At 35.6% G+C, this 15,244-nt stretch overlaps 1 protein-coding gene across 1 annotated transcript in view; it reads right to left on the bottom strand.

The window, feature by feature from the left end:
• Positions 1–7,312: 7,312 nt before the first annotated feature.
• HTR1F (5-hydroxytryptamine receptor 1F) overlaps positions 7,313–15,244 on the bottom strand; it is an 84,322-nt gene continuing 76,390 nt past the window's right edge. Inside the window, exon 2 of the mRNA XM_044255003.1 lies at positions 7,313–8,670. Coding sequence (XP_044110938.1) covers positions 7,527–8,624 — 1,098 coding nt within the window. The 5' untranslated portion in view covers positions 8,625–8,670 and the 3' untranslated portion in view covers positions 7,313–7,526. The remainder of the gene's footprint in view (positions 8,671–15,244) is intronic.

Below are 15,244 nucleotides of genomic sequence, written 5' to 3'. Positions count from 1 at the left end.
AGCTTGTATTCTTTGCCCTAGTAGAATTTAAGTAACATACTGACTGAAAATAGATTTTAGTAGGTAATTTTCCCTCCTCACTGAATGCTTTATAATACACTCAGCAATGCTGATGTGACTTTTACTTCTGTTCAGTTTTATATTAGGCACTTCTCATGTAGTCACAAAGTAGTTTTCTGGATTCTGATGGGTCCTCTACTAGTGAAATGGTGGTGAAATTTCATTTTGAGTTATTAACTCTGTTCCACAAAACACCTAACTAGCTGAGAGCTTTCAAGCAGTCTTTAGGAAAGTTCCATACTCCATCTTTGTTACATTAGGTGGAGAATCTTGCTGAAGACTCAGATTTTGGCAGCTCCACTTTGGACTCACACACTAAGAATCTCTGGACTCTGACCCTAGCCTCTCAGGTAATTCTTAGGCACGCTGGTTTTACAAATTGATACTAGAATTACTCTTCTGCCTTTCTGTTAAAATATCTCCCTTTCCTCCACTTCCTCCTTCATCTTCAAGCTCAACATGTGCTGTGCTAAAGAGAATATATATATATATATAATATATATCATATATATAAATATTTATATTATATAAAAATATATTTATAATTTTATAATACAATATAAAATATTTTATTTTATAAATATTATAAATTTTATAAATATTATATTTATAATATTTTATATTTATAAAATTTATAATATATAAATTATATATGTAAATAAATATATATAATTAAAATATATATATATTTTTTCCTAGTTCAGTCCTTCTTAACATCTGCAAAGTCTCTCTCTCTTCCTCTACTAGGGTCACAGACCCATTTGAATCATAGCCAAGACAACCAACACAAGGAGGAAATTGTTGATGTGTACATGTGTGGAGGGGCGTGGGGATGAGCAAAATTTTTATTTATTAAGTGGATTGGGTTAAAGGAAATCTCAAAGCAGGAGACCCAACAACATAATACATTATAATAATTAATAATGATTCAATATAAAAGATGATGATACAATAAGTATACTTTTTAGGAGTGAATATCAATTACATATAAATTAGGAATATTCATAGAACATCATGAAAAGGCTATTGGTGAGATTAGGAGGAAAGACACAGCAAACTTTGCTGTGTGGACATAAATCGATAAGGTCATTTAGTTGCCCTTGCAGAGGTGGAAACTCTCCAAGGTAGAAATCAGACCTGTGACTAAATGCCAGCTTTACTGAAAGGCTGCTTGGACAAGACATTGTTGTTTACTATTGATAAAGAGATTACACATTTTTTTTTCCTCAGAATTTTTATGCTTCCTGACATAAGTAGAGAGTATAAATTCTGAAAAATCTTTATCTTTATCTTTACCGGTGGGTTTCAAGTACTACTATCATGTTTTATACAGAGAAGATGTCCTATATCAATAACCACACATTTATTATAATGTTGGAAAACATTTCTTTCAACAATAACTTCATTTTAAATAGTGGAGAAAGCATATTGATTCATAAGACCAAGAAAAATTACCACAATATCATAAGAAAATATTACTTTATTCATGTCAAAAATATTAACTTGCCTTTAGAAATATTTTCTGGTGAATAAAGGTCTGAACGTGATCATTTGAGTTTATTAGGAGGATATTAGAAACACATTTTTCTGAAAGGAATGAATGGGGACACATTCTAAATTGAACATGATTATTTCTGAAGGACTTTAGAATATAATAAGGAAAAGTCCTTCAGTCCTTGCTCTGTAATATAATAAACCCGATTCTCTGACTGTAAGTCAAGAAAGCTCTTGTCTAAATTCATGAGGCAACTATTCATTCCTTGATGTAGAGTAAAGCATGTCAACAAGAAGCATACAAGCTCCCTTACTTTCATGATATTTGATGTGAGAACAACAGCAAAAGAAAAATAGAAAAAAAAATTAAATTTCCTTACAACTTAACTGCTTATTGTCAAGTAGCTGAGACAGGCAGAATGACCTTCCTTCAGGAACTCAACTAACTCAATGTTAACACTTGTACACTTTGGTAGAGGCAAAAGGCAACCTTAGCTGACATTAGCCCTACCTCCAGGATTGTGTAAGTCTTTAACTTATAAAAATCCCTTTGGAGGCTTCCTTTATCTCTTTTCCCCCAAGAAATATGTTAGCAACCCTACTCCAAACAGGTCCACTGATACACATCCGAAGGTCTCATGACTAAGGTTTTAGCAGACAGTAGTGAAAGACATTATTTTAATAACAGCTAGCCCCTCAAAGTCCTGAAAACCTTGCTTCTAAATTCCTTAAAGATTTACACTTTCCCTAAACCCTTCCCAGCTTGAAAGTATATAATCAGCTGACCCTCACAATCCCAGTGCAGCTCTTTCTGCCCACGGGTCTTGTCCCCATGCTTTAATAAAACCACCTTTTTTGCATCGAAGACATTTTAAGAACTCTTTTTTGATCGTTTGCTCTCAAACAATATTTCACATCAAAATTTGGTAGAGCAAGACAACACATTTTCTAGTAATTGGCTTTCAATTAATATTTTATTTTTTTGTTGTCTGTTTTGACAAAATTTTGTTTTTCTGCAAAACAGACAACAAGAAAAGTTTTCTGTAGCAAAACTCTTGCTTCAGAGGGACAAGCTTAGGATAGAGCCAACAAATATGAGGATTATACTCTACTAAGCGAATTTTATTTTATTTTACCTTACTTTGTTTTAGAGATTTTATTTATTTGATAGAGAGAAAGAGCACAGGTAGGGGGAGCAGCAGGAGAGGGAGAAGCAGCCTCCCCACTGAGCAGGGAGTCTGATGCAGGACTCCATCCCAGGACCATGAGATCATGACCTGAGCAAAGGCAGACACTTAACTGACTGAGCCACCCAGGTGCCCCATATACCAAGGGAATTTTAAAGTTTGGAAGTGACATAACTCATATAAGCAAGGATTTGGAAGTGAGACCCAAAGAAGTTTTTCTTGACTTGCAAAAAGGAAACTTGCACACCGTTAGAGCCCAGGAATAGAAGTGGGGGAGGGAAATAAGTTGCAGCAGGAAAGGGAAAAGATTGGTTTTAGAGATACAAAATGAGAACTGGGCCTACATTAAAGATAGACCCATCAGCTGCCAGTGCCTGGATAAACTGTGTATACTATAAATTTGACCCCATGGGCCTATTGTGAAACAAAACCAACAGAAAAAGTATTAAAGTAGGCAATCCATATTCCTATAGCAGTAAAGTAAAGATAGTCCTTCATAACCAGAAGATTTTCAAACATGATTTGTACATAGTGATGTATTGAACTGAATTTCGTATCTAGTAGTTTGACTTTCAGTTTTCCTTTGATGTTTTTGTCCTTGCCTTTTATATATCCTTAACCTGAAAATATTTAGAAAAAGCAGAGCAAAAATAAAACCTCCACTTAATCTCTGATGCTAGTGTATTTGAAATTGTAGCAGGAAGTTAAACTTTTTTAATCTAATATTTAACCACATTCTATGATACTTATATTTTCTTTCTCTACTTATCAGTTAAATATATACATTATCATATTGTTACATTTGTTATAGATGTGAAAATACTCTGTGAAAATCTTCAGCTTTTAGTGACTTGAGGAATTTTCCTTAAGAGAATAAATCTTATATATTCAGGGAAGTACATCCTTCTTCATAAATTTCAAAGAAAGTGCTGTTAAGAGAAATTCAACTGAGTAGATCTGAAGATCAAATTGACTTTCTTAAATGATTCATGAATTAGGAGCTCTGAGGAATTGCATGAAATGGAAGTTTTTCATAGGAAGAAGGGTGGGGAAAGGAAATTGTTAGTAAAAGAAAAGGATTGTAGCAGGCAAGGTCACTTTCCCTTAGGGGGAAGAGCAGGAGGTCTTATTACGCAGATTACTTCATCTTCCTTGGGGGACAAAGAGGACCCAGGTGACAGTTACCTCATTCATTGGTGCTTATCAGAAAATTCCCGAGTTTTAATTTAATATAAATTAAAACTTACATTTCTGGTGGAGGTTGAAACTGCAATTAGGTTAGGTATTACACCTCAGTTAGGTGACTTGGCCTCAGTGATGCCCTTTGGGGCCTTTATTTTATATATATGTTTTTTAATGTGGAAATGGCAGATTATTAGCCCTGACATTACCTACCACTTAAAGATCAAAGAGAAATCATTTATATTTGTTCATGGGAGTGGCATGATCTGTACCTTCAGCATGTGGAGGAAATACAAAGATGAAGTGATAAGTACTATAATGTGTTATGGCCCCTTTGGATTAAAAATGTATTTCATACACACAGAAATAATAAACTCGATTCTCCCTGAGCTCTGAGGGGAGATTTAATTTCCCTGTCACTTGCTAGTATCATTTCCCTGGATTTGAGGCTTCGTCCAGCTCCGAGGAGAAGGTAGTATGTGTATTCGGGTGAGCCTCACCCTGCATGAGATTTGCTCTTTCTGGTGGATGGGTTGTGTGTCTTTTAGAGCTCTCCCATATAACTAAATAAATTTCTGAGGTGGGTGTAAATAAATGACTTGAACAGATTATTTCTGATTTAGCAAGGTCTTTGAATGAATAAATCACAGAATCAAGTTTTAGTGAGAAGCGGCAAGAAAAACAAGCAGAGTATGGTAGGGAATAGAGTAGGCTTTGGACTGTCAGCACAGCATAAGGAGATAGAAGAAAGGAAGACGAAAAGAAGTGGCCAGTAGTCGCAGATAAACTGTGTCATTTTCACTTGGGCCAGACCTGCTCAGCCGTGCCTGTGAGCTCTCCCAAGTCTTTAAGTGTTTAACATTTAACTTTAAATGTTTAACTGAAGGAACCATTTCACCAACAGGCCCCTTCTCTTGAGCTCCTCATTTCGGTTGAGAGCAAGTTATCTCAGTGTCTCTGCATTTGTCTGCTTGTTAACATCCTTGCTGTATTCTATAGATTCTTTTTCCCTACCATCTCTCTTCTGTGTTTTTATTTATGTTCCCATGGCCAGAATCAAGTTCAGAACTTCACCTCTTATGTGGATTACTGATATGCTTTCTAACAAGAAGTCACTGTCACCTGTACCCTCTCTGCTCAAATCCATTAAAACATACATATTTTTTTAGAATTGACCTAAACTTGTAATATTTCTACTAAAAACATCAACAACCACTCATTGACAGACAGCCAAATTGACCGTAAACTTTGATACTCAAAGTCAGTGACAATAATGGCCAATTTCTCTTTTCATCTCTTCTTTTGTCCTAAGGAGCTGCCAAATTCCTTGCTATTTCATGAACAAGACCCATGAAATGCTGGCAGGATTCACTTCTGATGTTGCCGCCACCTGGAGTATGCTTTTCCATTTCTCTTAGCCAAATGCTATTTATTATCTATTTTAGATACATTCTTTATGAAATTTTGCTGATTTTTCTCAACCAGATGTGATCAACTTTTCCTTTGAATCATCATAATTATGCACACAACTTGCACACAACTTCCATGCCAGAGCTTTGTTTTGTCTTTTCTGTTATAATGTTCATTTGTTTCTTTGTTTCATCTTCTTGTTTTTTAAAGTAAGCTCTATGTGGGGTTGACTGCATGACCCCAAGATCAAGAGTTGCATGATCTACCCAACCAGGTGCCCAGTGTGTTTCACCTTTTAAATTGTAAATGTGTTAAGGGAAGTAACTGCGTTTCATTATTTTCTGTATCTCAATGCCCTACACAGAATGAGAACTCTGTAAATATTTGTTAGATTGAGAGTAATGTGTCATAGATACACACAAAAATTGGTGTATTCTTAAGTATCTGACAGGAAACAATATTTAAAATACACATAAAAGTGTACCTTAAAAAAAAGGAATGTATTGTTTTTCAAATGATCTTGGTTGATGGTGTATGCCTTCCAAAAGGCAGCCTATCAACTTGCTGGTTCAAATGGAATGAGATCTTCTCTGAAGCATGGTTATTTTATTTTTAAATTCTTCTATAAGAAAGAGAATAAATAGAGATACTTATGGCATTGCTTTGGCTTACTGACTGGGAGATGTTTAAAAAATATATTTATAATTAACATAATATGAATCTTTGCCTGTCAATTTCTACCAATTGAAAAACGAGAGATGTTTTGGAAGTCAGTGGGCAGTTCTAAGAACTCCTGTCACATTCCCTCTAATAAAAGGGATTATTTATTTATTATTTTTTGTTTTTTTTTTAAGGGTTATAATTTTTATCTTTTTTTTTTTTTTTTTAAAGATTTTATTTATTTATTTGACAGAGAGAAATCACAAGTAGTCGGAGAGGCAGGCAGAGAGAGAGAGAGGGAAGCAGGCTCTCTGCTGAGCAGATAGCCCGATGCGGGACTCGATCCCAGGACCCTGAGACCATGACCTGAGCCGAAGGCAGCGGCTTAACCCACTGAGCCACCCAGGTGCCCCGAGGGTTATAATTTTTAAATTGTAGATATGGAGCAGCTGCAGTACCAAGTACCACTGACATTTTATTTAGCAACTGAGGTTGTTAATATTAACAGAAACGAAATCTATTTTGTATTTTAAAAAACACATTAGGAATATAATAACTATGGTGAGTAACCTAGGGCACTTAGTGCCTTAAATGTGATTCCTAAATAAACATGGGCCAATTAGAACACCTCCCCTGCACCCTTTTTGAATTACTCTTATTAGGCTAAGGTTTTGATTTCATATGTTGGTAATACATGGTTAAAAAATATTATTCTAGGAATTCGTTTTGAACAAAAAGAATATGTCAAATGTGTACAAGTTCTGTATTCAGAATTATCTGGCAGAGCCTAACTCAACTTTATGAATACTCTTTATTATATAAATACAAAGACAGTATCAATCTCTGACTTTGACATTTCCTCCAGTCATGTTAGGAATCCTTGGTTTTGTTTGTTTGTCTTGTTTTGTTTAAAGATTTTATTTTTAAGTAATCATTATACACAACGTGGTGTTCAAACTCAACCCTGAGCTCAAGAGTCATATGCTCTCCTGATTGAGCCAGCCAGACACTCCAAGAGTCCTTGTTTGCTCCTTCCCCCTCCTTGTTTTTTCCCAGGGTAAGATGAAGAGGGGACAGTGGTTAGGTAGGAGAAATGTGTGCTTTGTGAATTATCTTTCCTATAAAATAATAGAATCATATAATAAAACCATAGGATTATATAGAAATTACAGATATTGTTAAGTGAACACTCTTCTGTAATTATTATAAGCCATAAACCTGGAAAGTCACTGTTATTAATAATAATTATTATAATATATATTTCCAGTTAGCCTGTTAGGGACAGTTGCATAGGGAAATTATTGTTTATAAACAATAAATTATCTTTTCATTTGAGTACTCTAGAATGATGGTCAAAGAAACATCTTTTACTCAATAAGTTTATAGTCTTGTTGCTGTTAAATATAAATTATGTTCTTATAATTTTAGCAGTTTTAATTTATTTCCTTCTAAAAGTTTAAATGCTTTATTATTCAGCATCCATTTCATTACCTCCCCTCAAGAAATCCCCAGCCTTTTAATGATAAACTTTCTTTAACATCGGCATCGTACTAGCTTTTGGAATGCTTTCTTGAAGTCTTCATTAAAGATTGTATAAATCAGTGGATTTATAAGGGAATTGAGATATCCAAGCCATGTCAAAAAATTTGACATTTCTTCAGAAATTTTACACTTTTCACAGACATTAACAACCAATTCTTTAACAAAGAAAGGCAGCCAACATATTACAAATGCACCCAAGATTAATCCTAGGGTAGTGGCTGCTTTGCGTTCTCTCGTGCCTGAGATCTTTTGCCTTCTCCAAGATTTCTCGTGCTTGAATTCAGACCTGGGGCTTTTCACCGTGTTATGAATTTTATCAAAGTCTGTTGATGGATCAGATAAAGATTTTTCTGTGTAGGGAGTGGAGACTAGTCTAGTGCTTTTCTCACCACTCCCCAAAAGGACTTGGCCATTCACCTCCTCCTTGGCAATCCTACTTGCTTGTCTCTTGTGGTATAACGTTTTTGCTGCTTTATATATTTTGTAGTAGAGGATCAAAATCAATGTTAATGGGATGTAGAAAGCTCCAAATGTTGAATAAATTGTGGAAACAATGTGGTCGTGTTTGATGATGCACTCATCATCTCGGCTAGTTCCTTGGTGTCTCCAGAATAAAGGAGGCATAGAGATAAAAATGGATATAATCCAAACAACTGTAATCATAATGCCAGCATGCTTGGGAGTCCTTTTCCTGGAGTACTCCACAGCATCTGTGATTGCCCGATACCGATCCAAAGCTATAGCAGAGAGATGTAAGATGGAACACGTGCAGCACGTGATGTCAACGCTCAGCCAGATGTCACAGACCACTTGCCCCATAATCCAGCTCTCTCTCACAATATACACGATGCTGAAAGGCATCACCAGGACAGCTACAAGAAAATCTGTGACTGCAAGAGAGCAAATTAAATAGTTGGCTGGGTGGTGCAACTTCCGGGTCACAATAATTGCAGCAATCACAAGGGAGTTGATGGTCGTTGTCATCAGTGCCAGCCCGGAGAGAGTGAGGGACACCAGAATTTTGGATGGCATTCTGTTTAACAGTTCTTCTGAGGTCAAGTTTTGATCAGATGAGTTTAAGAAATCCATTTTTTTGTTTGTTTTAAAAGATTAGTATAGCTGAAAAAATGGATACCTGTAACAAAGGAGGAGAAAATCAGTTCAGAGAAGTCTTTAAAAATTTTTCTCTCCCTTTCAGAATGAATTTTTAAAAGTATATATGTATGTTTCCCAGAATATTCTATGGATTAAAAAATGGGAGTTTAGATTATAGATTTTCTTTTTCCTTTCATTTAATTAAATTCTGATGAGAACAGTAACAATAACTTTCAAAACATTTCTTAAAATATAGCTTAAATAAAATAATTTTTTATGAGTAAACTTCACCTATTACTCAGTAAAATCTCTACCATTATAGAATCGCATTTAAAAACTATATTATTTTGGGGCGCCTGCGTGGCTCAGTGGGTTAAGCCTCTGCCTTTGGCTTGGGTCATGATCTCAGGATCCTGGGCTCGAGCCTCACATGGAGTGGGGGGAGCCTGCTTCCCCTTCTCTCTGCCTGCTGCTCTGCGTACTTGTGATCGCTCTCTGTCAAATAAATAAATAAAATTTTTAAAAAACAAAACATAACAAAAAACTATATTATTCCTAGCTATGGTTTTCCCTTCATCTGTGGAGATAAAGTTTAATAGCACATGACATTAATATCTATTTATGCTTTATATAATGTAATTAAAGAATGTATCATATTAAAGGCAGTATTCAAAATCATAAACAATTTCATACTTAATTCAAAGTTACATTGAGGACATTATCATTGAGCTCTTGGAGACTAGAGGAATTTTTAATGTATTTAATGTCAGGATATAAAGATTATAAAAAGGGAAATAAACAAAAATAAAATATTTTTAATATATCCCTAGCTTTCTATGATCATTTAATGAAATTAAGAAAATGCCAGAGTGTTTAGTAGTCTTTGTGGATATAAGTAGATAATTTGGTTTAAAAAGATGAAATAAAATTAGTTGGAATCAAATAGTCATAAAACACTGCCCGTTAATACAGTGACATATATGACCAAGTAACTCACTTAACAAGGTGAACTTGCCAGCATGGAGAGCTTATAATGGCGCTCACTCTGAAATGGAAATTATTCTTCTTTACAAGTCACCACTGTAAGGACCATGTAACCTGAAAGAGGATACCTCAAACATGGCTTATAAGTTTTGCTTCAGTTCATGCTATTGCTTAATTATAAGTCAAACAGCAATTGGAGTATAACAGGATTAATCTTTTTTATAAGATAGTATTTTTTATGTATTTATTTTCTGCATCAGCCTTTCTCTCTTTTTAAATAACTTTTTTAAAAAAATATTTTTATTTATTTATTTGACAGAGAGAAAGAACACAAGCAGGTGGAACAGCAGGCAGAGGGAGAAGCAGACTCTCGGTGAGCAGGGAGCTCAACTCAGGGCTTGATCCCAGGACCCCGGGATCATGACCCGAGCTGAAGGTAGATGCTTAACTGACTGAGCCACCCAGCTGCCCCTCTTTGAAAATAATTCTTTAGCAGCTACCTGTATCTTAGGAAAAGATGGAGAGGACAGAAATCTGAAGCTTTATTATTGTACCCCCATATTACTTATTTTTATCTTAATGTGCTTATGTTTCATTTGTTGGAACTGATAAAACAATACTTTAAAATACTTAATACTGTTATATTAAGTACTTCCTATGAAGTGTGTGTGTGTGTGTGTGTGTGTGTGTGTGTGTAGTGAAACCTGGAGGTACAGCATATCTAGTATTCTACTTGTGTTTGGTTACCAGTACAAAATTTAATTTTTATTTTCTGATATTCTTTGAAAGCTGGTGCTGATGGCTTGCTTCTAAGCAAATTGAATGGCAGAAGAAATTTGAATACCTGCTACCCAGAAAATGAGTAGTTGTGCTGTGTGCAATTGAGAAGGAATTATAAATCTACATTATTTATGCCAAAACTTGTCCATTTGTAAAGGGCAACTAAGATAGCTCCAGATAAAGAGTAGAAGCCAAAGTTTCCTTCGATATTCTAAACCTGTGGTTTCCCACTTTAGCTGGCCTCAGAACCAGGATGAGTACTGTCAAAACACAGATTACTGGGTCTCACCCTTTGATGTTAGAGATTCAGTAAAACTGGGCTGGGGCCCTGGACCAACAGCAGCAGCAATACCTGGGACCTTGTTAGAAATGCAGGTGTGAGGGTGAACGCAATGTTGGGGAGAACTCAACATGCCCATTACTCAGCTGTCTGTCTAATCCTTTTACTGCTCTAGCATCTGTGATTTCCTCTCAATTGAGAGAAGCTCTGACATTTTTGTGTATGACTTCCTCAGAATCTTTCTCACATTCTTATTTCTTGGAGTTTTCCAAATAAATGATCTTACTCTACCTTTTATTGTGATGTTTCTGTGATTATTTTTACTGCCCTCTTTTTGCAGTACAGCTCTTGGACCTCCTGCTCTAGGACTGTTATTCCCCTCCCTCAACATCATTTCTACTCTTTTTAGCCTGTAGTGAGAGTTGAGTCATATGACTATATTTCCTAAATCCATACTGGATCCCAGGACCTGAGGTATAATTGTATGATCATCTATACCATCATGATTGTCATGAAAATCCTTGCTATGTGCTTTCAATATCAGTGGACCTCAACAGTCTGAAGCTATTTTCCCTGGAAATATGTTTAGGCAGTCAATGGTCATAGGTGAAACACTTACTGTAAGCCAATTAGACGTATTAGAAAATTGGCAGATTAATTAGTTTCTACCTTCTATCTAATCCCCCCTCCCCCCATTCTGTCATCATAAAACTTGTACCAAATATTCAGGGGTGGCTCAGTGGGTTAAAGCCTCTGCCTTCGGCTCAGGTCATAATCCCAGTTTCCTGGGATCCAGTCCCGAACTGGGCTCTTTGCTCAGCAGGGAGCCTGCTTCCTCCTCTCTCTCTGCCTGCTTCTCTGCCTACTTGTGATCTTTGTCTGTCAAATAAATAAATGAAATCTTTTAAAAAAAATACAAAACTTCTACCAAATATTCAATGAAAAAACTAAATATTTTCCTGATTGGTTCATTCTTTCCAACAATGGTTATTTAGTGTTTACTTAATTAATTAATTATTTAGCATTGTGGGAATTTATCTAGAGTTTATTTAGTGTTATGGAGTTGATTTAAAAGTGTTGACATTTTTCATATTATAACCAAAAATAACTTTCCACTTTAATTTGCCTGTTAAACAGTTTTGACATAGGAGTCTGTTCAAGAGGTAATTCTGAAATCACATTTTGAATGGAATATTGAAATAGAAGAACTGTTTGGAAATAGTTATGTGTGTTTTCATAATAAAAATGAATTCTGTTGGTAGATGGGCCAGCTTAAAATTAGCAGACAAATTATTTGATAATTCAACTGAATCCCTTAAGAACCATATTGTAGCATTTAAATTAAGTTCAATAAAATGGTAGTTAATGCTAAGGAAAATATCAAAATGTGTCATATAAATTTGATTGTGGTTTCTAAGAAATCTTACCATTATTAAATTTAGAAAACTAATCTTCTGATATTTGTTTTTATCAAAAACAAAGAAAACAGGAAAACAAATATAGGCAATCACAATTGGGTTTCTTTTTGTTTTATTTGCCTTGCCACTTACAATCAGAATTTCAGTAAACCCATCTACCTTCATTAATTCATACATGACCTCCAATCAGATTCTTTCCTATTCCATTACATCTTAAGTTCCCATTGTGAGTCCTTACAGTGCTGGGGACCATCTTTGGGAGACATAGACTATGTCACACATTTTTCTCCTACTCTTAGAACATAGATTGCATTCTTTATTTTGAATGTCTTCAGTGGGAAATAGTCAGGATTCCTTGTTAAGTAGAGCCTGTCATCCCGTTAATTATATGTAGCCTTCTTGATAATAACAAAGAGAAAATTTTACCCAGGCTTTACTCAGTGTGAATATTTGCCAATTTATTGGTCTAGCCACATGATGCATTTGCTCCTCCATTTATACAGGTTTTTTTGTTTGTTTGTTTTTTCTTAATGCCAATTTATGTTCAGTTGTCAGTTTGATCTTGATATCGAAATATATTTCATTCATATTAAAATAAGTTCACAGAGGCATAGTTTGGTTTACTTTGTATTGTAAATAACATTGGGGAGGGATGTCATATGAAAATAGTTTTAATAACAACATTATAAAGATGTAAGAAAATAAAATTCAGTTCTATCAAGATCTCATAAGAACCTATGGGTTGGCTGCTTCAGTTAGAATAATAATAATATTTATCCTTTCTGAGCGTTTACTTCTGCAGGGAATGTGCTAAGTGTTTTCCATATGTTAATTCATTTAATCCCCACTGCTAATCTATGAAGCAGGAGGGATTATTTTTTTAAAGATTTATTTATTTTAGAGAGTGATGGGGGAGGGACAGAGGACTAGGAAGAGGATCTTTAAGCAGACTCCCTGCTGAGCGTGGAACCTGGTGTGGGGCTCAGTCTTACAAACCTAAGATCAGACCTGAGCCAAAACCAAGAGTCAGAGACTCAGCTGACTGTACCACCCAGGCTCCCTGAGGTAGGTGCAATTATTGTTTCTCATTCATAGATAAGAAAACTGAGGTACCGGGCACCTGTGTGGCTCAATGGGTTAATGCCTCTGCCTTCAGCTCAGGTCATGATCCCGGTCTGTCAGAATGCTCCACCCCCTGCACTCTAGCTTCCTAGCTAAGGCCAACAAGCACATGCAATCCACACAGTGGACACCCTTTAATTGCCTGGCCCTGGTGGTTGAGGGGGCTGGGGTTCTTGAGCTCCCGGGAATGTAACAACAGAAGACAGTTCTTGGAAGGCCGCTCCTCTTAAGGCAAAGACCCTACAAAGACCCAGAATGAAATGCAACCCCAGACTTTCTGTGAAAAAAGTTCATTTTCTTAGCCTGGAACTTCAGCCTAAGGGACAGGCTTCACGTTTCCCACACAACTAGAATCTAAGGAAGTGGTTGCAAAATATAAGAAGGGAGAAATTATGCTTGTGCACCCACCAGCCTCCCTCTAGTCTGAAGAGACCACTCAGAAAGAAGCCTCACACTCGTCTGGAGTCCCAATTTTTGGAACTGTTACCTAGGGGATAGCTCCAGATCTCCTGGTCCAGAGGCTAGCAGGGATTTTGATTTGCATACTTTAAAAGGTATTGTCTCAGGGTGTGACTTCCAATCAGGCTGAAACTAAGGGCTAAATGAGAGTCTCCCTTTGGATCACCGATAAGTCTTGGCACACCCTTCACATCTAGGGTATATCATGAATAAATCAGGTGGTTTAGACAATCACAAAGGTTTGAGAGATAACCAAAAGTTAGGCTGAACAAGAAGGATCATCACCTATATAAGGACACTCCTTAAAGAAAGAGAGAGAGAGAGAGAGAGAGAGAGCAAAGAGCTGTTTCACCTAAAATATAGAAGCAAAATGAGGAAACAAGTATGTTCCAAATGAAAGAAGAAGACAAAACCTCAGAAAAAGGCCTTAATGGAAGGAGATAAGTAATCTACCTGATAAAGAATTCAAAGTAATCGTCATAAAGGTGTTCACTTAACTTGGGAGAAAAATGGATGAACATAGTGAAAACTTCAAAAGATAGAAAATATAAGAAAATATCAAGCAGAAGTCACAGATCTGAAGAATACAATAACTGAACTGAAAAATATGCTAGAGAGTTTCGACAGCAAATTAGATGAAGCAGAACAGATCAGTGAGCTGGGAGACAAAATAGTGGAACTCATCCAGACAGAGCAGCAAAGTAAAAACAAACCAACAATTTCTTAAAATGGAGATAACTTAAGAGACCTATGGGACAACATTAAGTGGAATAAAATTTGCATAATAAGGGTCCCAGAAGGAGAAGAGAGAGAGAAAGGGGCAGATAACTTATTTGAAGAAATTATGGCTGAAAACTTCCCTAACCTATAGAAGGAAACAGACACCTGGGTCCAAAAAGCCCAGAAAGTTCCAAATAAGATGAACCCAAAGAGATAAACCAAAGACACATTATAGTTAAAATGTCACAAGTTAAAGATAAAGAGAGAATCTTAAAAGTAGCAAGAGAAAAAAAAAAATGTTTATATAAAGCAAACCCTCATAAAGGTAACAGACGATTTCTCAGCAGAAACTTTGCAGGCCAGAAAAGAGTGGCATGACATATTCAAAGTCCAAAAGGGAAACCAAGAATATTGCTTATTGCTATCCAGCAAGACTATCATTTAGAATTGAAGGGGAGATATACAGTTTTCCAGACAAACGAAGCTAATCACTACTAAAGCAACTTTACAAGAAGTATTAAAGGAACTTCTTTAAGCTGAAAAGAAATAGCACTAATTCATAACAAGAAAATACATAAAAGTAAAAATCTCCCTGGAAATGGTAAATATATAGTAAAGGCAATGTATTAATAACTTATAAAGCTATTGTGAAGGATAAAAGACAAAATTAGTAAAATTAAAATATAACAATTAGTAAGGGGGAAAAAACAATAAAAAGATACAAAGTGTGACTTTGAAAATATAAAACATGGGAAAGAGCAAAAATACAGAGTTTCAGAATGTGTTCAAATTTAAGTTGTTATCAACTTAAAATACACACACACACAGACACATCTCAAAAGATGAGGAAA

The sequence above is a fragment of the Neovison vison genome, chromosome 6 (genome assembly GCF_020171115.1).
Source record: "Neovison vison isolate M4711 chromosome 6, ASM_NN_V1, whole genome shotgun sequence".
NCBI lineage: Eukaryota > Metazoa > Chordata > Mammalia > Carnivora > Mustelidae > Neogale > Neogale vison.
This window is presented reverse-complemented; position numbering and strand designations above follow the sequence as displayed.